Source organism: Ischnura elegans, chromosome 3 (assembly GCF_921293095.1).
Source record: "Ischnura elegans chromosome 3, ioIscEleg1.1, whole genome shotgun sequence".
In the NCBI taxonomy this organism is placed as follows: domain Eukaryota; kingdom Metazoa; phylum Arthropoda; class Insecta; order Odonata; family Coenagrionidae; genus Ischnura; species Ischnura elegans.
Genome location: NC_060248.1, coordinates 136,476,648 through 136,502,563, shown reverse-complemented (window position 1 = coordinate 136,502,563; position 25,916 = coordinate 136,476,648). Strand labels below are relative to the sequence as shown.

Below are 25,916 nucleotides of genomic sequence, written 5' to 3'. Positions count from 1 at the left end.
TGTGTATGATACACGCGATTTAATTTTGCACAAATATACAAAAAATTTGTTCTGTACATTCATATTATGCACCAGAGTGACCTGACTGCTGACACCGTTCAGTCTGTGCAGCGTTCAGTCGCCACGGTGGCGGCCAAACACCTTTTGAGTTTTGCCGCATGTCGTGGTGGCTGACGTCTGCTAAGTTTCAACTTTCTAATGGGTTGCTTTGGCAAAACTGGGCTATGCAAACACAAAACAGTCAAAATGTTTTTTATTAACGTTGTAGAGAATTTGTATTTGCTTTTGCAGTAGTGTTGGCATAAACGACTCTTTTTGTGGAGCTGCCTCACCGCTCACAGCACACTCCTGAGAGCCACTCGCACAGTGCAACTTATCAAGGTGCTTCTGGGTTGAGGGGAGGGGGGAGAGGGGAGTAGAAGAAAGGGGAAGGGGGGGATTTCTGAATGAACATTTATGCAACATTTCCAAGATCACAATTTGAAAAATTGATTTCAAATCAATCACCTATTGTTTAGTCACAATGTTTAACAGGTGATAGAACTGAGGAACCATTTCTGCCGTTACGTTATATCTTTCATGAAGACAGAAAGTGTATTCCATCCCCTGTGATTACTGGTAACGACAATTTAAAGAATTCTGCTGTAACAAAATATTCCCTCCGAAGCTACATGATCATATTAACAATTAATAATTGATTTCCTCGATTAATCTTAGTTGTTTGTGTTAGAACAAATTTTCATTTCTGTCTCGTGTTATTTTCATAAATTTGCCGTTGCCGAAAACTTTTACATGAGCATCTTCCACCATTTTTCTTTCACGATGCATGAATCATGCAGGAGAGAGAATCACGATCAGGGTCATATTCTTTTCTTATTTTTTAGAGATTCTTTAGAGGAATACCCAGAAAATGGATCAGGAGAATCTTTGAAGCGGCGTGAAAAGGTGTGCAGTGCGCTACTTGCGAAAAGTGCTATGTACTTCCTTTGACCCGCCAAACGTGTGATGAGCCTCACACAGAAAATGTTTGTGGAAGGGGTCATGTGCGCATGGAGTCCGGCTACAACACGTACAGAGTGCGCTGAGGGAGTCGTGAGCGCCAGAGTCTGACTTCGCCGTGCACAATTCCAGCACACAGTGTGTGCGAAGGGAGTCAGTTGTGTGCACATGGAAGGGAGTCATGACTCTCTCGCCTCACAGCTCCATCTGCTGCGTCACACATTTGAACTGACTCACTCACACAGTGCCCATCACTGTTCTGCGGTAACTGTGCGTTTTTTTATAATCATCAGATGACGATTATCTTAAGAAATTTTTTTATATATTTCAACCCATAATTGCTGTAAAAATTGGTCGTCCTTATAATTACTCCGAAAGTAATTCAAAATCATAATTTCTAATTTGCCGTGGCAGAGAAAAAAGATGAAAAATATGCATTATATAACTTTCCGATTGCCTGGCATCCTACTTCTTTTCTTTTGACAGTTGCTTGCTAACACGTGCATTTTAGGGTTAGTCAGTTTTGTCGCTATCGCCAACATTGTAACATTTCTGCAGCCGCCTCGGCTGTTATCAAACAAGTTGACTTTTTGCTGCCCACCGTCGACAGCACGGTGCCGTTGTTTCAAATTACCATAAATCTCTGTTGATGTCTTCAAATGCGTCAAATCAAACCTTTGATCGCCTTCAGTCTGGCTCAGCAATGCTGTCACCGTCTATGGCGTGATATACACACATTGCTACAAGGAGGCCGTTTTCAGATGAAACGACGTTTTTCAGGGTGATATTTATGTGAATTACAGGTGGCTTTCAAACAAGATGACTTTCTGCAATGCCATGTACCGTGAACATTGGCTGGCGAAAAATCATTTCGTCTGAAAGTGGTCTTAGGTGTGTGCACAACCAGGGATGTGATCCGGGCACTAAACAATCTGATTCATTTCGCACCAGGCTGGCACGAAACTTTTCACTTTTAAAATTATAGTATCCCATACACTTTATTTTCCGCGTCGTATAGTTTTGTGCCGGGCGGCTAAAGTGCCTGACCGTGCGGATGTGCCGCGCGGGGTTTAAGAAAGGGACCGATGCGGACACAAAAGACCAGCTAATGTGGATATCCCTTGAACCCAGGCCCTTCCTCAAATTGAACAACCCTTTTCTATCCCCTCTGCTTCTCATCCACTGCTACTTGCGTTTTTTGTTCCAAATATATATTCGTAGCTTACCTTACCTTATATTTCTGAAGTTAGAAATGAACTCTTCATTTTTCGCTTATCACGTGGAAATTTCAATCGGAGTTCTAGCATTAATTTCAACGGAGTTCATTTCAGTTTCAAATCATCTGATATGGAATAGAAATATTCTAAATCCGTCAATATGATCGTTAGAACTTCGCTTAAATTTCTTCACGCTCAGAAAAACACAGGGAATTCATTTTATATTAAATAATCGATGGGATCAGCAAATGCTTGATTATATAAAACACGACTATTTCAGTCAATTGACCGTGGACTAGCATTGTGAAGGAGTCTTTTAATCCTTCAAGGGTCTGGGACTGAGGCAGAGGAAAAGGATCGGCATCCTGCTGAGTTGCGTCCAAGCCTTAGGGCAGTTGTGAACCTTTGATTTCCTTCGATGCGAGAGTGCTCGTTACAGGGGAGTACAAAAGATTTTCAAGGGACTCATAATGCCGAAACCTCCATGGGGCTCTGGTGCAAAAGTATTGACAAATAATACCAAATTTTAAATTGTTCTTAAAACATTATTATAATATATATTAATATTATTTGATCTTATTTTATAATATGCATGCTATTTTTCATGGATGTCTACTACCGTGTTAGACGATTCAGTCAATTAAAAATTAAAAATTTTTTTTTAATTGAAAGAAAATAAAAGTGCTGTTTACGCAGATAGAATCCGTCTCGACAGTAAATTTTTTCCGTTAATTTACCCGATTCCTGCACTAATTTTCTATGAGTGCTCACCATGTCACTAGGGCACTGTAATATCAGGATTAATTTTTCATTATGTAAACTCTTAGATAATTAGTGCTCTGTCAAACGGTTGGAAGAACTTTCTTAAAAGGTGTCAATAATAATGACATCGTGCTTTTTGATTGTTCATGATCTGCTTTCGTACGACTCAACAGCATCTGAGTTTAAGTTTTCGTCACCTTTTAACTGGGAAAGCAAAAGAATAACTTTTTGCATAGTAATTTTTTGATGTAACTATTATGAGAGATGACATAAAGAATGGGATAGTTTCTTCAAGAAAGGGTGAAAGAGAAATTATTTTTCGTTACTAATTTGTTGGCAACTGGTCTACAACAATAAAACTGTTTGCATTTTCCACAGTATTTATTTACCATACAATGCACTTCAACTCCGAGAACAACTCTTGGAAATTTACTGTGCAAAAATAAAGACACATTGCCACCTCCTCTGATGGGGTGTGCTATTACTAACAATAGGTGAAATGCTCAAATTTATGATCTACAGGTAAGAAGAAAGGTTGCCACCTGAATAAAAGAATTAGAGTATAACAGCTGCTGGAAATCACAAAATGATTCATTTCTTCCTGCAAAACACCTGATAAACTCGTAGCATACATGTGAATTTGCAAAGGAGTGCAGTGCAAAGTCACATGGATGCTGAAATTCTATGCAAAGTTTGCATTAGAGGTAATTTATCTAGAGAGAAAGGAAAAAAAGATCAGATGTTCTAGAGGAGTATTGTATTGTACAGTCTCATAAAATTAATTTATTAAATGGTCAACTTTTTGAAAACCATCCACGTCCCCTCAATATTCCATTCTCAAATAAAGACACTACCTCCCCAGACCGCTACCTTCCGTAAAATTGTCCAATATAAATTCTCATACTTGGTTTATTTTTCGCCTTCTCCGATCCGTAGCCGCTCACTTCTCGCGTTGTAAACCCCAACCCCCTTCCACCTTGCTTTGTCCTTCCCTTGCGCTTCTCATCTTTCCTTAACCCCTTGGATATCCCCTCTCTCGTTTTCCCCAGACGCCACAGACTCTTGACCACTTCCATTATCTCTTTACCTATGTCTTCACCCAATGCCCAAACCCTCTCAAACAACTCCTTGACCCTTTCTTAATGAGTGGACAACCCCAGCAAGTGCCATATAATCCCTCAATAGAGTCCCGAAAACGGACGTTCCCCCCCCTTCCCTTTTTCTCCCGTGCGCAATTCCCCAGCTTGCTCCCTCATTTGAGTGGCCAAAGGCCTTTCCTTCTCTTTCCCTCCATTCCCTCTCTCCTAGAATTTTGATTGATAAATGTTCTTCCTCTCCAGCCCCTCTTCGCCTTTGAGTGAGTGAGGCGTAAGATCCGAAACTATATTCCACTATATGGCACGAAACTATGATGCCTTTTCGGATTGGCAGTTTTTTCCGTAAAGTGCCATTTTGGGTTTGAGGAGGTTTCGTGCTACTCCATTTCGTGCAATTTCAGTTAAGTGCCTTTTCGGTTCAGTGCCTTAAAGTGGCAGCGGTCCAAAACTATTGAAATTTCATGCTTTAAAATTGCTTTTTCATATCGCATCACATCCCTGTGCACAACAGCACTGCGTGGTGGACGTATCTACCATGCAGGCTAAGCTGCGACCGCTTAGTTTATCTATGTTGTCGCTGTACCAGCATGATAAGCAGTTTGCTGTTGAGCTATTATAACTGTGACAGGTAGGCAAGCAGATAATTTGTCATTTAAAGTAACAATTTAAGATACATCGCAGAATACAGAATATATTTTGAACTGACTCACAATTTACAACAAATTAACCGATGATGCCGTCAGGAGTATGGGGAGTTTCACTATTGATCCTAATGCTATGCAGTGTGTGAACTGTGCTTCAAGGCATATTCCGTGCGGCGTGCATAATGGGGGAATACTGAACCGGTACCAAGAACCGAAAAAACTAAGAACCGTCTCATCCTTTGTAAATATACTTTATTTTATTCAAATAATTGTAGCGTACGTGCTGAATATTTAACTAGCTAAGCGTTTTTTTAGGCATTAACGTACAAGCTCAATATGTGGAGCACGAGGTTGCTTCATTGACAGTAAATAAACGATGACAATTAATGCAAGGATTTACAATCAATAGCAAAAATTATCTGCAGTGTATTCATGTTTTCGACTCATAGTTTTATTTCAATTCTTTACGTGCGGCGAAAACATCCTCAGTGTAGCCTCTCAGGTCTTCTCTTGAATTTTTCCAACTTGCTTGTATTAACCCACTGACTGGCCAAATAAAATAATAGTAAAACCTCACCCGCTAAACGAAGAACTCCGATCAACGAACAAATGCTATTGGTCCGGCCAATTGCCTATGTAAACACAGTAGTGAAAACCCCCGATGAACGAACTCCTCTTTTACGAAAACTCCCGATCAAAGAAATGAAATTTTGGCGCGATCGAGTGAAATTTGATTCTCAATAACAATTTTTTCCGGTTAAATTTTTATTTTCATAGGAATAATTTAATATTCGTAGCGTTGTAGGGCCAATCAGAGACTCCCACTGAATGAGCCAATCAGAATCGTCGTTATTAACCGTAACCAGAGCCTTCCGTGGTGTGTTTCCGCCGACCCTAACTCGCGGCGAATTGCGAAAAATGTTAATTTATTTATTTATTTATTATGTTTAATGTTCGCCCAACATGTACATAATTATAGGGCGAACAATACATGATTACAACTACAAAAAATAGAAAATAAATTGGTCACAGCCACAAAAAAAGTAACAATCATGATAACAAATGGTAAAAATATTAACTAAATACTATCACAGTCGCGAAACATATTCTTAACATCTTATTCTCATAAAAAGCAGTTTTTCTTTTGATACAGGTCTAAATCATTGAAGTTTTTGTTATATAGTACACAGATCCTTCGTATTGGCGTATTGGAACAATAATTTGTTTTAACCTTAGATATGTAAAATGTTCTTTTGAACCGGCTATTAACATTTGGTACTATTATTTTTATTTCCTTAAGCAATTCATAACATTGACCCTTATTAATGACATCATGCAGAAATAGCAGGTCGTTTATGGTTCTTCTATTTTGCAGGGTATGGAGACCAAATACTCTTAACAAATCACTATAACAGACATAATTCTCGAAAAGCGGATACACATGATATAATACAAAATATAGAAATCTTAAAAATCTCTTTTGAACTTGCTCTAGCAGTACAATATGTTTCTTTAAATAGGGATTCCAAATAACTGACCCATATTCCAACTTACTTCTTACATAATAGTAATACAATGTCTTAAGTACCATCTCAGAGTCAAAATATTTTGACATACGGTGTATAAAGCCCAAAAGTTTACATGCAGTTATGCTTATATTCAATATATGTGTGGTGAAATACATTTTGCTATCAAAGGTGACCCCTAGATCCTTCCATTCGTTAGTCCTATTCAATTTGGATTCTTCCATATGGTAATTGCATTTGATTACATTTTTTCTCCGTGAAAAAGATAAAACAAAACACTTATCAACATTAAAAAATAGACCATTTTCATGAGACCAGGTGACCAGACTGTATCTGTCTGTATCTGAAGAAAATGTTGTAAGTTGTTCACCTTTCTATATATTTTAACATCATCTGCAAACATTAGACATCTTGAATGATGGATACATTGTGGCAAGTCATTAACAAATATCAAAAACAGAAGTGGACCCAGGTTCGAGCCTTGAGGCACACCAGATACAACAGAGTATTTGTCAGACACCACGTTTCGATACACTACGTATTGTTTTCTTTCATTTAGAAATGAACTCAAAAGAGTTAACAAAGAGCCTGCAATGCCAATACTTTTCAGTTTGCTTAGCAATATGTTATGTTGTACAGTATCAAAGGCTTTTTTAAAGTCTAGGTAGACTGCATCCACCTGAGAACCGCTATCCATGGAATTCATAACATAATCAGTTAAGATAGCTAGGTTGGTCGTTACTGACCTATTAGCTATAAAGCCGTGTTGTGTATCACTTATCCGATTTTTTAATAGAAAGTTAATACGCTTACATAAAATACCCTCAAATATTTTTGAAAAAACAGACAATATACTTATAGGCCTATAATTTTTTATGTCGTTTCGTTCTCCCTTTTTAAAAATAGGACACACCTTGGCAGTTTTCCATTTTGTGGGAAATACTCCACTTTTTAAAGAGTTATTAAACAACTGACATAAAGGTTGAGCTAAGATCTCTTTACAGCCTTTCACAATATACGTAGGGATATTGTCAGGACCAATAGATTTTTTGGTATCTAAACTTTGGATTGCTTCAAGCACTTCATCCATGCTAATACTAATAATGATTATATTATCATTGTTTTGGGCAAGGGTTTCATTAGCATACTTTATCTTAGAGGGATCTACTTGAGTAACATAAACAGACATAAAATATTCTTTAAATGCATTAACTATTTCTCTTGGTGAGGCAAATTCACAACCATTTAGTGTAAGCTCTTCAGGGATATGACCACTAGCCTTATTTTTTCTCACAAATTTCCAAAAACTACTATAGTTCCCGTTGACAACTTCATATTTGATATTTTCCAAGTGAACACTTAAAGCTTTATTAATATCTTCTCTAACTTCTATTCTCAAAGTATTGTATTTTGATTTGTGATAGCTTGACCCAGTTTTCTTGAACAGTAGTCTATGTCTATCTTTCTTCTTTATTTTTTTAATTACCTCGTAATTGTACCACGAAGGATACTTGTACTTTAATATTTTACATTTTGGAATAGATATATCAATCGCTTCATTTAGGTAACTGTAAAACATTTCCAAACCAATATCGACATCACTAGTAGATGAAATTGCGTTCCAATCTTTACTCCGCAGCTCCTCATATAATTTCAAGTAGTTACCTCTTTTAAAGTTATATGAATTGCCAAAATCATCTTTTGTTTTTTTTGTAATACCACAGACATAATGAGCGGTTACTGCTGGGTGATAGTGATCTTCTTTAATCACTGGCAACGTACAGCGAATCACCTCAATATTACTCTCGACCACATTAGTAAGAACAAGATCAAGAAATTTTCCGTAGCTGTTTTCCACATTGTTCTTCTGTTTCAGACCCAATAAGTTCATGAACATCAACAACTCAATACATAATGGCGTTTTCGTCTCAATAGATGACATGAATGAGGGGCAATTAAAGTCACCAAGGATAAATATTTCATTATTAATAATTTCACTATAGGTCAATTTGTCAAAAAAATTAGTATATACTTCAAGCATAGCATCTGGAGGGAAATAGACAACACATAAATACACCCATTTATTATTTTTCACCTGCACCTTGATCCAAATATTTTCATCACATGTCTCTAATTCTCTTAACCTCATTGACTTATACGTATCGTTCACCATTACCATTACTCCACCACCTAGTTTTTTTCCAGTCAAAGTCTCATTTCTGTCTTTCCGATGTAATTTGTATCTGCCACTCATGCATACTTCTGAATCACTTATGTAATTATTTAACCATGTCTCACTTATACATATTATATCATGGTCAAGATCACCTAACGAGATATTGAACATTTTTAACTTACTTCTCAATTAATGCTGACTTTCGTAAATAACTCAATGCCCCAATATTTACACGCTCAAAGATATGAAATCTAGAGCTATGTACTTCGATTGCATTCTTTTGACTGTTGTTTAAGATACTTTACAGAAGTACAACGCGTAAATTCCGAGAAGCATTTTTTTTCACTCGCCGCCATCTTGGATAACTTCTTTAAATTACGGAAGATACAATGTGCGTGCTAGAAAATGAAAGCCAAAATTTGCCTCTCTTAATTATCTTGAATATGACTCAGAAGTAACTCTTGTTTTATTCTCATTGTTTATTTTAATATCATCTAAAAACTAAGAGAAACTTTTGCATTTGCCGCAATCTTGGATAAAAAATATTCGCCCTTAATAGACGAAAGTCGACATTTTCCCATTGATCTAGACGTTACTTTAATTGAGTGCTTTATTCTAAAGGTCGGTCCCTGTCATACGATTGTAGCGATGTCCTAACGTGATGTGAAGCGGTGTTGATTTTCTCCAGAGGAAAAGGTTTGCGACGGCCGTCGATTGTTGCATGAAGAAGACGACAGTCGCAATTAAGTATGACATTCGGTCGTAATACCGTACACAATTCTTGCATAACGGACGGAAATTGTTAACGCTTGCGTCCCAGGGGCCTAACCGAAGACGCTCCATTACCAATGTCAATGAGTAAATGCCTTCACCTATCTTTCTGGAGCTGATCCCCATTTCAGGGCCCATCTTGCAGGTGCAAACAAGAAGTTGGGAATGGATAGCTGAATGAAAACAGTTCTAAGGACATATTTAATGCTCACGAAGCGTTTTTTTTATAATTTGCTTCCTGACCGTACTTTAAAAGAATAGGCGGGCCGCAGGGAAAAATGAGCAAAGAACGTTTTATAGTACTCCTATGCACCAATAGTGATGGCTCGTAGAAGTTACCTCCGTTTTTAGTGGGGAAGTACGTGAAACCCCGCTGTTTTAAGAACGATAAAGTCAGTGGTGTATCCAGGAATTTCGTTCGGGGGGTCCAAAACATGGGGGGGGGGGGGGTAATTTTTGAAAAACAGAGTACTAACTTAGTACTACCAATTAGAGAGTATTAAACCAATTATAACACTTTTCATAATCGAAAAAAACGTTATTTTTCAAATGAATATATTGTACCCCCGGACCTCCCCCCTGGCTACGCTACTGGCACAGTCTAAACATGAGATGTTTAGACTGTGCCAGAGGCGGATACAGATGGGGGGCGCGCGCCCCCCCTTTGCGAGGCCGCTCACATAGCCGAACATTGTAGAATCACAGTTGTAACTTTTTTGTATCGTAATTTATTGACTTATATACGCGTATAATGAGTTTAAATAAAAATTTCTTGAACTTCGCACGTGGATTGATTAATTTCTTATTACGATAAAAGTAAAGGTAGCTCAAGATATCTTTTGCGCCCCCCCCCCCTTGAGTATTTTCTGTATCCGCCACTGGACTGTGCCAGTGGTGAGAGTGATGCCTCACCCCTGTGTTAGCAGCAAAACTTAATGAATGACAACAGGATTAATTCAGCGGTGGTTGGCGGGAGTTGATGCACTCATGGGGAAAGTAGATTTCTTCCTCGATCGCTGCACGGGCCCCAACACAGGACTAAAAATAAGAAATGTGCGCGTTATTTTCTTCCCCCCAATTGCACCAGCTAAGTTGCAACCTCTCGACCGAGGGGTCATTTCTGCGGCGAAGCGGCATTATTGTCAGATTTTAGTGGAGTTTTTGGTTTGTCAAATAGATGTAAGGGATCGGCGACATTGAAGAGGACCATTTTGCAGGTAATGCAGCGGCTTTGCAAAGCTTGGAAGCATGTCGCACCTGTCACCATATTTAGTTATTTTGCAAAAATCGGGTTTGCAGTCAACAGCATCATCATCGTGACTTATTTTGCTTTGAGAATTCATGCATGCGGCCTTTCAAGCTGTTTTTCTTATCGGCAGTTGTCTTTCCGGTCTGCAGTCAACTGCGACCACGCGATGGAGAGTGATGGCGAAATCCGTAAATCCTGGCAGGGTCTCTCAAAAGACATGAATATTGAAGGGTCGTTTGATGAGTTCACTAGAGTAGACTAAAATTTAGTTATCCGCGAAGCTAGTGAACTGAGGGTCGCAGAATATAATTTCTCGAAAACTCATTTTTCAAAGTCGTGACGTATTTTACTTCGAGAACTCCTGCATAAGGCCTTACAGGATATTTTCTTATCGGCAGTTGTCTGTCCGGAATGCGATGGAAATGATGCTAGTACAATGAATTATTTACGAAGCTCGCGACCGCAAATATTGCAATGGAGTATTCTGGATTCGACTACTATAAATAAATGCTGCCACCCACTGCGCTTTAATGGGTCGACGAAAGTCGCAACTCGCGTCGTAATGGTAGGGCGATCTAAATTTCATGATGACGCTATAATTGGCGCTGTTACCTTAACTTTATATTATGAATGGTCAAATCTATCGAATTCTTAATTTTTCTGTGTAAAATTCGCGAATACATGTACTCTATTTCAAATATTGATAATATAGGGATGGCCTCGCGCTCACCGCTACGCTGCAGACATTTTTGAAAACCAATTAAAAAGCACGCGAAGTGATTGAATATTACGAACTGAGGCTTCCGAAATGTGATCTATTGCCCGCGATTTGCGTTGAAGTTGAAGAATTCAGCACTGTTATGAAGTATGCAAAGGTAGAATGAAGATAACGCATGCAGACTCGCTTCAATTTCCGCGCCCCTTGGACGATGCAACGTGCGTATCACCTCCGGGGAACGAACTAACGATCAACGAAACGGCAAAATTTCGGTCCCTTGAGTTTCGTTTAACAGGGTTCCCACTCAACCGTGAAAACCTTAAACCGTGAATTAGCCGTGAATTTTGTCTACCGTGAAAAAACCTAGAAAAAGCCGCGAGTTTCGTCCTAAAACCTTAAAAATCTCTCAATCTTGATAATAATACCTTCCCAGAAATTTTCAACTTCGTTCGTAGCGAGTGCACTTCTATTCATTGTGGCGAGCATCGTCGCATGGGTCAGAAAAGCGTGGGAACGAATGTTGCCTGAAGAAAAATAAACATCTTCCTCCTGCGCAGGCCTTTTCTCTCCCCCCTCCTGAAATATGACACCACTTCTCATTAGCTTGTTTACTTTCCTCGACTGGCTTGGTTTCCCCTCCCTCGGTCACTGCTTAGTCCCCCTCCCACCCAATTAGGCTTCCCACTGGCTGCAGCGACCACTTTCGAAACTAAATCTAGATGGCCTTTGTGTCCAAAAATTTGAACGTTTCTTCAACACCCTCAATCCTGTGATTGGAAGACCGCTAACCTTGACAACCTGCTATGCACTGTGGACACTACCACACTACGCTCCCTGCATTTGAACCGGGCGACAGCGAGCTTTCGGCGCGACATTACTAATTCTCGTGCGTTGCGGCTTGAAAACGAGAGAAGATTTCCGCTTATGGCAACACAGCATTACACGATTTTCGCATGCGTCGACCTAGGACTTGCCAGTTTTACATTGCAACCGGAAAGTTTGTGTGGAAATATTTGACGAGTGATAAAGTAAAGTGAAAGTGAAAATAACGTTTCAGCTGGTATTTATTATGTCTTTATATATTTCAAACCAAGTGAATTATAATTTACCTATTTGCACCTATCTAAGACAAGGCTTTTTTTCCTCCTAACTCCTGCAGAAAAGAGGTTTCGTCTTACAATCGAATGCAAAATTCTCGGCGTCAATCGGGTTGCATAATTTTCGTCGGAAAAAATCATGGATACCTGAGTTTGCCACCTAATATATATAGCTATACAGCGAAAAATCAACGTCAAAAATACCTGAACAGTAATTTAACTTATTTAATTTTGTGTTTAAATGAAAAACCATTGCCATTTTAGGCAGCAGGTAAAGCGTGCGTGCCAATCAATCGCCGGGTGCACTTCTACCGTGTCAGCGAGATCGCCTGCTTTACCCTGGGTTCGGCTCCATTCAAGTTAGAGCTTGATCAACTTACAAAATTTTTGTGTGATTGATTACAATTTACCTAAATTTTAACCAGAGGCGGATCCAGGATTTCTTTCTGGGGAGTGGGGGAGCACAAGCAAAGCCGCGTCCAGGATTTTGTTCTGGGGGGCACAAGGATACCTCATGATACAAAACGAGCGCAATGATAATGTGACCGTATTCAAAATCTTGCACTTTTTTTAAGTGTCTGGGGGATATGTGCCCCCATGCCCCTCCCTAAATCCGCCTAGGATTGTAACGTTTAAGCCTCAATGCCGTTGCGATATAAACTGCTACAAAGTCGTTCCATTTTTCCCAGAGCAACGGTATGAAGGGAACATGATTTGCCTCTGATTAGAGAGATCAATTCAGTTTTGGTTTCAGAGTATTACGATAGCAGAGAAAAGAAGTCATTACACTGCCGCTTTCAAAAGAAAAGTTATACTGTGGAACCTCGATCTATCGTTCCCGCATTGATCTTTCGCCGTTTCTGGTCCCAAATAAAGTTCCTTGTAGACAATGTAATTTTTTCCCACATCTATTGTTCCCCGAAGTATCGTTTCTCGCATCGATCATTTGAGGATCGCGGTTCCGACGCAAAATTTTCCCGCATCCATCGTTTGACGAAAATGAGACGAAATAAATACAATGTGTCATTTATGGCTAATAACGACAAGCACATAGTTGGAATCTTCCCCAAGAGATGGAACTACCATTGGGAGAAGCTCAGTGCCGTGGGAAAGTAACATTAGCGCATTTCCTAAGATCCGTTATCCCCCTCCATTCAGCATTCGCCTCCCCCCTTCTGACGCTTTCCTCTTCTTCAAAATAAAAAAAAATTGCGAATGCTTATGCCACAATATTTTCACCAAAATTAACTTCTTATTTATCGAACGACAGTTTACCACATAAATTTGAGACTGAGCACTCCATTAACTTCATTTCTAACAGATCGCTAGCAATTACATAGATTTAGGAGTCTTGATGTAAGTTTTTCCGGTGGTGAAACCCTCGCTATGGCGAGAGCCTACACCAAAAGGGCCTCGTAAAAACGAATTTTTTAACATGCTTATTATAGGGTCAATTGAAGGTGCATCGGCTATCTCTCGTAATAGCGGGGGTCTTGCTATAGCCCGTACTCGCTTTAACGAGGTTCCACTGTATTCACTGGATTCCAGTTCCAAAGAGGATAATATACCTTCTCATTTATCATGCACATATTTTCAAGAAAATAATTGGCAGTGCTGACCTTCCTCTACCTTTTGCATGCGAATTTGTGTGAAAACAAATATTACCTGTTCTGTGTATAGATGATCCCGTTTCATTCTTAGGGTCATTCCATTTCAAATCACCCAATGTAAATAAAATTTGTTGCTTGAAATTTTTAATTATCCTGATTTTTTTAATCATTGGTTCCCTACAAGTAGACAATCACAAAACACTATATATTTGAAAAAATTTACAAGCCATTTTGGGAATGTCAGACCTGTCAATCAGCATTATGTAAATATATAGTTCACAGCTTACTTTTGTCCCTTAGTCAGATTATACAATAAAATTCCATAATAGGGAAGTGCACTAATTTTTTTTTATTGCTGAATTTAAAAGTTTAGCCTAAAAAAGAAACATTAGTATAGTCACTTTTATTTCCTACATCTGGGGTATGCACTTTAAAACGTTTTGAAAGTCAGAAAATTTCAGGTTGCGCTGAAACACAGTGCCTCCATCTTGATTGAAATGTGACGTCACAAGGCAGTAGTCACCAGTGGAGATCGCTGTATTCCGTCGCCTTCTTTAGCGCGGCGAGAGTTTCCGGGAATCGGTGGAGTTTGCTTCCTAAAACTGTCGGCTAGTACGGAAAACATGAACTCAAAAAAGAATTATAAATGATTTTTTGTTCCAAATTTCATCTCGACGTCGAAGCAAAAGCCTCCAGGAAGAAGATATTCATTCCCGTGCCTTAAGCACAAGCCATACGGAATAAATGGTTCAAGGCTGCTCCTGACTCTTACCTATCGATGATATTCTGTTTTGAAGATCATTTGAAGGTATTGTAAGATCAAATTGATATTTATATTATAATAATTTACTTAATAGGTACCTCAGTCATATCAGAAAGTGTGTTGAGTCAAAATATAGCATCTTCCGCGTAGACCTATGTAATGTATAAACTGAAAGTAGTTTGGTTAAAGAATTATGGTGCGACTGTTATTTTACACGACCGGGCAAAATGCGCACTTTGCCCATGATATGGGCATATATGATAACAAACGATTTTTGTTAAAGTTAATCTTTATTAGTTGAAATTAGTACATTTATAGGTGATACAGATATAAAGGTACACCGCAGGTCGCGCGGCGTAATTTATACTCCCCTGGTGACGGGTTCATCTAGCTGATCTAAAAAATTAGCTACAATACCTCGAACTTTGAAACCTCGCAATATAGGCAGTCAAAGTACATTGTAGGAATACACGAGACCATTCTAGCCCTGAATGTACGTACGATGTTGAGATCCTTGGTTTTCAAAGATTGACGTATTTTATACGCCAGCACGCCCGGTCCAGGGTTATCAACTTTTATTTCATCCTATGTGTTAATTGAAATTATATTTCAGAATGGTTCTTTAGCACTGCTACTGAGGTAAACTGGTAGGTACTGAGTACTAGGTACTGAGGTCGGTACTGAGTAAGTAAACTCCCTTTGGAGTAATGTGAATTACAAGTGTTCGAGATATTTGGCATTTTATATTCGTTTTATGTTCTTATTAATTATGTCTGTACGCATATTGTTGCTTGCCGCGAGCCTTTAATGGTATGTGCTCTTGCAAGAGTGGTTTTCATTTTTAATGTGGAAGTTGGTCAGTATAAGCAAAGAAAAAATTAACATTTTAGCCCACACCAACTCTTGTAGTCATCGTATCTCTGCGTTTGTAATGACACTGCTAAAATACCTAAACGCCATTATGATGATGAAAAATTCTCTCATGTCTATGGTGCTGCAATTAAAATTAATGATAAACTTGACGCCGTATGATCACAATGAAGACAACAAAATGTATTGCCATGACGAAGACTTGAACCCTGGTCCTCATGGTGGGAGTCGTACACGCTACCACTACCCCAACTAACCCATTACAGATTTGAAGATATTTTGAATTTATATATGACTTGTGAAAAGTACCGCATGAAAATTAATTAATTACAACCTAACTAAGGCCCTAATTGAAAAAGACGGAGCAAGGTACGAGGTCTCCCCTTGTTAGCCTTAACGCCTCGCATTTCTATGGAGCGTTGAACCTGTCCTCCTTTTTCAAAAGTTCAGTGACCATAATTACATCAAAGTTTGGTATACCATTTATAAATTGTTGGAATTTTCCTTCTCCCAACCACGATTAACTTTTCTTGAACCCATCCTGAACAGCGAACCATTGCAACAACCAGCCAGCACGGTACGGCTTACATCCCATGATTCTAGTTGCGAAGGGCGAACGTTCCGGCCGGCGTGAATACATACGCAACGAATAAGTCTTGCAGCAAACGTCTGAAATAGGTTTATTAGTTAGACTCAGTTCTTACAAAAAAAGTTTTGGCATGATGAACGGCATTGTGCCAAAATAATACCCAGCTAAAAATAAATACCATCATCTATTTATTAAAGATTCAATTTGCTATTCGCACTACTCTTTCCAAACTTGAAGTTGACACGTAAATGAATATTAATATATTACGCAATGATGAAAGCATGTACTCAAAAGAGAAGCAGCCACATATATATTCTGAAGTTATTGTATGACAGCAAAAAACGGATTCCCTCAAATTCGGTAATTTTTCTATGCAATAATAGTGGTAGAACTAAATGGCGTAGAAGCTGCCTTCTGCTACTGCCTTGTGACGTCACGGCCAATATTCAACATGGACACCCGTTTTAGCGGCCTTTGAATTTTTCCATATTTCGGACGGTCATCTCGAATCAAGTATTCACTATCAGGATTTAAACTGTGGTTTTACGACATTATGTTACTCTGAACTCTAATTTAAAAGATGTGTTTGGTGCATTTGAAACACTAGTGTACTTCCCTATTACCCTGGGGAATCACAATGTTCAAACAATTTTATTCTAAGCTGGGAAGATTTAATGGGAATGCACTGTTTCGCAACTATTTCATTATTAAAAATAACACAAAATATATCAAGGGAGGGTCTTTCCATTTCAAATCACTGAGGTGATGTTGTTCAAAATTTTTAACCATCCCAATTTTTTTTATCATTGGTTCCCTACAAGTAGACAATCACAAAACACTATATATTTGAAAAAAATTACAAGCCATACTTTTTTTGGCAGCCATTTTTAACACGTTGCGTAATGTCGAGAATTCTCGTCATTTTTTTCTCGAACGTTCCGGACGGATGACGAAGATTCTCGTCATTTAGGCCCGTCTACCTAAACAATTTTAAAGCGTCCAATACGTATTCATTAGTACGTTTTCAGTTGTTCATTATTCATGACGAAAATTGATGCATCATAACGTTTGATTGGGTAGAGTTATATTCTAAACATAAGCTTTTTAACCATATTTAAACCTAAGGCATTACGCCCTAATAGGCACATATTTCCAAATCTGCGTTCCTAGGAATTTAAATACCCCGGTATGCAAAGTGTTAAAAGGGCGGCTGGGCAAACTTTAGATGAAAACAATGGTTTGCATAAAGTTTAATCTTGATGCTCTTTAAAAGATATCAGGATAATTCAAAAACCAGTGTGTTCAAGGTGAATAGAACTTTAGGAAACAATTTTTCTTAATATTTCTACCATAAAAGACTGTTAGTCAAAAATTTTCCGTAAAAACTCAGGAAAAAATTTGTCAAATCTAACTTTTTAACACCATAAATTTTTATGAAGGGAACAAGACTCAGTAATAAAATGTTATATCTGTGTTGAATATTTAAAAAAAAGTTAAGTTTTACTTCTGAGAATTCACTCCTTTTTTTCCAGAGCTTGTCAAACAATGCCAAAAGCCTTTTAACGTCGATTTTTGCCGATCAATATCTAAAATATCAATCCAACTGTATCTTTTGCATTAACACACATGTCCCAGATCTTTTGTGATGGTTTGTGGATGGCCTGTATGTTGAATCTCTTCAGTATTCTAGCCAATTTCCCTGACACCAAAGAGATATATGGAAGGCACACCTTAGCAATGAGTTCATCTCTTTCTCCAACCTCTCTCTTTGAGTTAGGCTTCGAGAAGGACCTTTTTAGGGCCTTAGAAATTTGCCTCTCGTTATTACCATTCCGTAGGAAGGTTTTTCGTAGGCGCTTCAGTTGCAGTGCCAGGCTATCTTTGCCCGAGATGGATACTGCTCGGTGAATCAGGCTTTTCATTACCACCATTCACTGTGGTGGTCACTCCATCCATGAAAGTGAAGGTCAGTGTGGGTGGGTTTTTGGTAAACACTGTGACCAAGTGCTCAGTTCCTTCATCTGTTTACCAAAACGTCAAGGAATGGTAGTCAATTGTTTTCTACTTCCATGGGGCTTATTATGTAAGTCATAACTCCTGAGCTATGGAGCTATAAGAGTTATGATGGCTGCCATAGCTCAATTTGCAATTATAGTAGTCTATATAACTCCGATAGGAGTTGCGAACTGGAGCTACCTCGGGGCTGGAATAACACAGGCTTCAGACCCGTCCTTATGATAACTCCAACCCGATTTCCTTCGCTTCTCAACTGTCATTTGTTGGTGTCAGCCGTTAGAATCTGAAGGATTTGGCAATGGATCGACCAATAAACATATATTGGGGAAGGATGGTGAGGGTGTTTGCGGAGTATGTAAGAAGAATGAGGCATCTGACACTAGAAAGGAGACGAATAAGGGATTCCCACAATCCGATCGAATTAAATGAAGACCATTTTCAAATGTTTTTCAGAGTGTCGAAAAACATTTTTCAATATCTCTGCCGATCTCTGGGACCCACGCTAAGGAAATACAGAATATCTGGAATAAGCGTGGAAAAACAGATAAATATTATTAAAGATTTTTCATTATATCACTATGGATGTGTGTAATGTTGAATCTTCCATGCTAATGGAAGAGAAGGAAATTCTACGTTTCATATTATATTGGGCATTTTTATTTTCATTATTGGTATTAAATATATGTGTCGGTGTGGGTTCAAATATCTTCGTTCTGTTTGCATGATTGCCGCATTTGCAAATGTGCAGACTATAGTGTTGGCATCTGTCAATCTCACTTGCACATTTTTTTAATTGTCAATAAAATATTAAGGTTTGTAACTTTGCCCCTCATTTTATTCATTGTTGCCTTCCCGTGTATTCGTTGGAATACGCCATGGGCAAAGCTTCTGTGGTCACTCATAAAATTAGTGAGCACCACGCACTGCTTCCTGCTCATTTTCTCCGACCTTTGCCGGTATCTAAAATTGTATTCATTGCCATAATAGCAACATGGGCAGAGAATAGGTTTGAATTCAACAATAAAGGAATGACTGTATACAATGGATGACATATAACTGTGTATGAATAAGCTTAAAAGTATAAAAATTTCAACAATGTAGTTTATATTTATTATTTTACATTAACTTACAAAATACAAGTTTGGGACTCCATTCCAAAATTCACGGATACCTAAGCTCCTATTGGTTGACTCATTTCTGGAGATTTGCTTTCCGAATTTTTCATAGCCACTGCAGCTCCGCATTCTTTCGGAGACTTCTCGTAACTCCAGCCGGTACGTAATAGGGTTGGAGCTGAAAATCAAAACAAATCCGGGCGGAGTTACAGATAGCTCTAGCTCCGAGTCAAAGTTACCTAATAGGCCCCCATGGTGAACTTGATGCAGCTGTGTTGACGGTTCATATGGTCGAGGAAGTGGTCCAGGATACTTCTCCCATGGGGCCACAACACATTAGTATCATCCACGTATCGGAGAAAGAGCACAGGTTTCAATGGAGCCAAACTCAGAGCCTTTTTCTTAAAGTCCTCATCAAAAAAGTTGGCAGTTGATTTATGGATGAACAGGACTACGGACATTGAAATGCAATGCAGTAGCAATGCAGTGCCTGACCCAGAGGTGATCCCAATAAATCTTCACGCATGGGTTTCACGCTATGTAGTGTGCAGCACAGATAAGAAAGAAAAGTGTTAAGTTAGGGTGAATATGGAAATTGAGGGGCTTCATGCTTCACCATCTGATGTAATGAGCACCCAATGTAGCTAGCAATTTTCCTGGGAATATGACCACTCATTAAGCCCAGCCTCCATTGTAATTTTCATTCATAATTCATGTCGAATACTAAATGGTTGCTTTTGGTCTCTTAATTTCATAATTATATTCCAAGCACTGAGGATACTAAATAATAGTTGTTATATCGCGGATGAACTTATGTACTCTTTCATTGACCAGGGTTCCCACTCAACCGTGAATAAGCCGTGAATTTCGTCTACCGTGAAGATACCTGGAAATAGCCATGAATTTCATCATAAAAACTTAGAAATCTCTCAAACTTGATTGTAGAACTACGATAGACGGATTAAAAGAAAAAAGGATATTTCGATCATGTTTCAAGACCGAGTCACGTGCAGATACTGTCCATACATTTACCTGCACACGTGTATTCGAAAGCGCAACTATTAATTGGTCCGTGTGTGGCATTACAGCACATTGACCTTAAGCCTGCGATCGGAAGACGTTAACCCTGGCAAAAAGTCAGGCACTTCTTCACTTCCCCGGCCACCCTGCTCTCTCCATTTTCCCACTCACACTTTTAGCCGAACATGAATTTTGCTAACGATAGGTGACATCATAAGAGATAGCACTGTCACTGGTGCGTTGGCATACGAGGCATCTGTTGCGTTTTTTACATTTTTAGTTAACGTGTGGCCGATGATTGTTACGTAATCAATATTTCTGCCTAAAATGCCTAATCTACAAACCGTGAATTTTATGACATTTAGACCGTGAAAACCTGGAAAAAACCGTGAATTTTATAATGCAGTCAGAGTGGGAACCCTGTTGACCAACCATCAACAGAAATTTAAAACATATCTACTCACTAAGTGGTTAATAAAATTATTAAATATGTATTATTTTTGCTTGGGAAACAGAGGCCCACGACCACGGCCTGGAGAGATTCGGCTGTCCACTGCCTTGGATGGATCTACGTTATTTTGCTGTCCAGAGTGCCACATGGCTTATCCTGAGAGAGCCATGCTAGAGCAGCATCTCTCTGGCCACAAGCTTGAGCGACGGTTTGTTTGTGACGTGTGTGGAGCTGGGCTGAAGCGAAAGGAGCACTTGGATCAACACAAGCGTGGCCATTCTCAAGAGCGTCCATACGTCTGCACTGTCTGCTTGAAGGTATGTGATTCTGGGTAAAAAAAGAGCTATTTTCACTTCAACATAAATGGACAGTACACAAATTCACAGACTAAAGTTTTCACGATCCACAGATTTTCATGAACTGACCCAAACTGGGTTATTCTCAAGGTTGAGAGTGGCATAATGGTTTGAGAAACCTTGTTGAACCGTGAAAATGACAACAGATCGTCCAAACCTGGGTCAGTTAATTGACTATCTCTGTTCATTTTATCTGTGTGGGTGAGCCGGTGTGGCTGGAGCAAGTTGTGGTGACGGACGGAAAGTTTCTCGACTTTCCCTCTGCCAATCAGGCTACAGCAGGCGTGGCCTCAGTCAGTTGCTCTCAGACCCCCGTCGAGTTAACTTCATGAATCCACTCTTGGAGGCATGTTGCCAAACCTCATGCACTCTCCTAGTATGTGACTAAGTATGCCTTTCACCAACAGTGCCTCACTCAGTGCGGTAGCTGACAGTATCATGGGCTTCTGTGAAAGGATTATCCCCAATGACTTTCAAATGTAGGTACAAGTAGGAACAGTATAAGCATGCATAAGAGGCACACACGTGTAAGAGATGCACCCATTTTTGAGCATTGGAGATTTTAAAAAATTTTGCAGCATTTTTTTAATCCTTTTGCACAGCGTTGCAGACATTTGCGTGGACTTTTGAATGTTATCAAAATGTTATCAAATCCTCTTTCAACAGTAAAAATTTACGTGGCATTTTTTTCAGCTAAATTTACACAATACGTATGGTGCTCTGAGGTAAGAAGGTATTTACTTGTAGCCTTAACCTCATGATGCTTACTAGGTATGGTCGGATCAGATACCTCGGATCCAAATATCCATGGATAATGCCCTTCACCTTAAACTCCGGATCCAAATTCGTCGAAGAAATTGAATCTGAATCCAAAATTTCAATCAATGCTTTCGTGAATACAATGTCCCATAAAAGGGAGTAGAAAGAGTTCCGATCCTCTCTTTGCATACACCGTTGTACTTCGGTGCTTGTCCTACTCACGAACAATTTTGTTCAAAAGCTCTCTTAGGAAGTAGTATTGCAATTATAGTAGCAGTATAGCAGTAGTATTGCAATAGAATTGCAGCCGTGGAAAATTGTAAGGCAAAACACGACAGGCACATTGCATGAACCTTCCCAAGAGATGGAGCAACAAACGGGGGTATCTCAGCATTGTAGGATAATAACCACGTCGTAGATTTCATGTAACCACACTCAGCAACAATGTGAACGTGTTTCATCCCAACCCTGTCTCACCAACTGACCTTTTTCGGTCTACCAGCTTCAATTCTCCCAATTTCTTGAGGCCAATTGCTAGGTGAGTCACCTACTGAGCTCGAAGATATCTTGATAGCTTTCGGCAATTGTATGATTGTATGACACGCACGAGGTTCAAAAAGGAATGGGACCTAACATGACGCATATATCTGACAGCATTTAAGGCTTTTAAACCTTTTAACGCTGAGGCTATTTTTTGTAAGGCTTTTCCCTGACTGAATGCATTTTTTTGGGTTTTTCAGTAATACTTTACCTAAGAAACAATTGTTCTTCAATAATAAAAAAAAAATTTTTTAATGCTAAAAATTTAAATTTTTTCTACGGACGTGAATTCACGTCCTCAGTCATACGTTAGAGGCCACTTTGAGTTATGCAGGGCAGTGTCAACCCTTCACGCCCCTTTTATGACCATATATCTCTCGAAAGTTTTTAGTTACCACTAGAGCTGGGAAAAAGTCCAAAGCCTTTCAAATATAGTAATGCAATATGAAGTTTTATTTTTATTTAAAATATCACAGAATCATACTTTATCAACTTTGTAATTATTTTGCATATGTTGATATTTTTTCTGCTAATTTCCCGCACTGGTTCCTAAGTTCTGTGAAATAATGGATTGGAATATGTTGTATCCTATTTTGACATCTGAATCTAATACATATTTTAAAAAATTTCGTTACGACATTTTATAGAACGAACTAACACCATTTCTAGCAGGATTTATAAATGAAAAATAAAAATTTGGAAACAAGTATAATTTATTTGTACATACAGTGGAACCTCGATCTGTCGTTTTTCAGGGGGATGGATGAAAAGAACGATGAATGCGGGAAAACGATCAATGCGGGAATGGTTGTCCGGGTTGCCTATGTCCCAGGATCCGCTGGATTTTTGCGAATTATGACATTCATTAATGGATTCAAACGAGATTTCAGCTGATTACAGGAATATTATTACACTATCGAAACACTTCTGATCACTTCTGATCAATGGTCTGATTGTTGATTCGACTTATCTCTCTTTCTAAAATCCTAAAGGAACAAGCCGCCTTGCTAAAAAATGTTTGCACTCCACTCGGAATTTTCACGGCTATTATGCATTTCTGTCTGATGTAAAAATTCTTATCCATCTTATGCCATTTCAAGTACACGTATTTACTAGAGAAATGTTCGTGTTATGCCTCAAACAACTGATTTCGCCGTCGCAGTGATTGGTTATGAAATGGATCAAGAAGGCCAAGAATAAGAATAAAACTAATAAAAATGAAACCGGACTCCATTGAACCCACGCGGAAAACACTCGTTAGTTTTAAGTCAACCCACCCCGGAAAGTACGGAACCACTCGTGCGAGGTGAAGTTCGGCACTAATGCTATCGCGTACGGCGTAGGCAGAACTTACTGCAGAGGGTGAAGCATGACCATATGACTGCGCAATGAAATTTTTTATCCTATATATACTTACCCACTCATTTCTAACAATAAGTAGCGTAGCTCTAGATGAGCAGATGAATTCAGATTGCTAGTCGAGAGAAACAAAATATCCAGAGAAGACATCGCTTCGTTAGCAGCTCAGACAAGTGAAACTTGTAGCATAACTCGTAAATTGTAACCAGACGCCCTGTTTTCTAAAAAAATCGCATCAACTGCCGTGAAGCTCACTATCAGCTGCGAGGATATTGATATTCGCCAGGAATCACCATCACATTATTCCAACTATTTCCTTGCTTAAAATGGTTAAATAACGTTAGAAATACGTAGTGCTTGGTATCAATCTTTACTGAATTACGTGTACATCACTAATATCTCAATATAATAAAAGTATAATACCAATTGCCGAAATTCATTTCTACACACCTTTTGAGCTAATCAGTGATTCATGCAGCAGTTGACCTCCAGAGGTGGGGATCTTTGTAGCGAGTCAGCTAAAAAAAAGTCAGTGGTCGAGAAAGGGGGAAGCGTGAAAAAGGTTTCTTTTGTTCTCGAGTAACTTGATATTTTCTTTCCAAGCTAAGGACTTCTTAATACGATCCCTGCTCGAGCTGGGACCTTTTTTTTTATTTCGGAGAAGAGGAACGCTTCAGACTGGGAGAGGCGAGTGCTGAATGGAGGGGGATACCGGATCTTGGGAAATGCGATAATGTAACTATCCCACGGCACTCAGCTTCTCCCAATCGTATTTCAATCTCCTGGGGAAGATTCAAACTTTGTGTCTGTCGTTATTAGCCGTAAACAACACGTTGTAAACACTTCGTCTCATTTTCGTCAAACGATAGATGCGGGAAAATTATACGACGGGACCGCGATCGTCAAACGATAAATGCGGGAAAACGATACTTCGGGGAACGATAGATGCGGGAAAAAATTACATTGTCTTTATGGAACTTAATTTGGGACCAGGAGCGGCGAACGATGAATGCGGGAAAACGATGAATGCGGGAACGATAAATCGGGGTTCCACTGTACACTAAACATATAAATAATATACCTTGCAATCACACAAATTCACAAATTCCAAATAAACACAAAATCCTTTTACAATACTATTTTACAAATTGGAAAATGTGAAAATAGAAGAGAAATTACAACTACATCAGGGCAAGAAAACATACTAATTTTAGACAAATAAAAAAATACAGTTGCCATCATTGAAATTATCATGTACATACAGTGAGTCCTCGTTTAACGTCACTTACCGTTCCTGAAAAATGTGACGATAAACGAAATGACGTTAATCGAAACATAATATCCCATAAGAAACCATGTAAAAAGTGAATATCGGCTCCTAGACCTCACAATTCCTACGCGAAAAAATTTTAGCATATCATATCTGGGGCATTTTTTACGATGGGAATGCTAAGCTATGGCATAAATACAAGTTCCTGTCTTCGTCGACGACAATAGCAGCACTGACCTAAATCCTTCTCCATTTTTGTATTTTCCCGCATTTGCTTTTCGGCTTTGCTCTGGTGGTTGCCCGGGCGAGCGTCGCCTGGGCATCATCTTCGCTGAAACATCGTCGCAGTTACAGGAACCAAAATTATTGTGAACACGGCAAAAAAAGTGACGACAAAAACTTCGAGTTCTACACGGAAAAATTCCTTGAAATCACTTTTTAGGTTCCTGAAAACCATTATGTCAAGTAAAACCTTGCGCACCTACCTAAGAATTCATTTTGCAGAAAATTTGCTAAAACCGTAATCGCAATTACCGTATAAGCTTGTGTAAGAGGCGCACACGTGTAAGAGGCGCACCCCTATTTTGAGGATCGAAGCTATAAAGAAAAAAAATTTTGCGACTTTTTTTGTTCTATCGTGCGGTGTTGCAGACGTATGCCTGGAATTTCGACAGTTATCGAAATGTCCTCTTTCAGTACTATTTGAAAGAGGAAATTTTGATAACTGCGGCGGCATAAGAGGGAGTAGAAAGAGTTCCGATCCTCTCTTTGCATACGCCATCGCTCTACATTGCTTGTTCTACTCACGAACAATTTTGTTTAAAAGCTCTCGCAGGAGTATTGCAATAGAATTGCAGCCATGGAAAATTTTAAGGCAAAACACGACAGGCAAATGGCATGAGCTTTCCCAAGAGATTGAACAACAATCGGGGCAATCTCAGC

General features: G+C 39.0%; 1 protein-coding gene across 5 annotated transcripts in view; it reads left to right on the top strand.

Moving 5' to 3' along the window:
• LOC124156628 (zinc finger protein 784-like) overlaps window positions 1-25,916 on the top strand; it is a 116,858-nt gene that overhangs the window by 27,940 nt on the left and 63,002 nt on the right. For all 5 annotated transcript variants that reach the window (XM_046531286.1, XM_046531282.1, XM_046531284.1 and 2 more), the window contains one exon: window positions 20,755-21,007. In XM_046531286.1, the coding sequence (XP_046387242.1) occupies window positions 20,755-21,007 (253 nt within the window). The remainder of the gene's footprint in view (window positions 1-20,754; window positions 21,008-25,916) is intronic.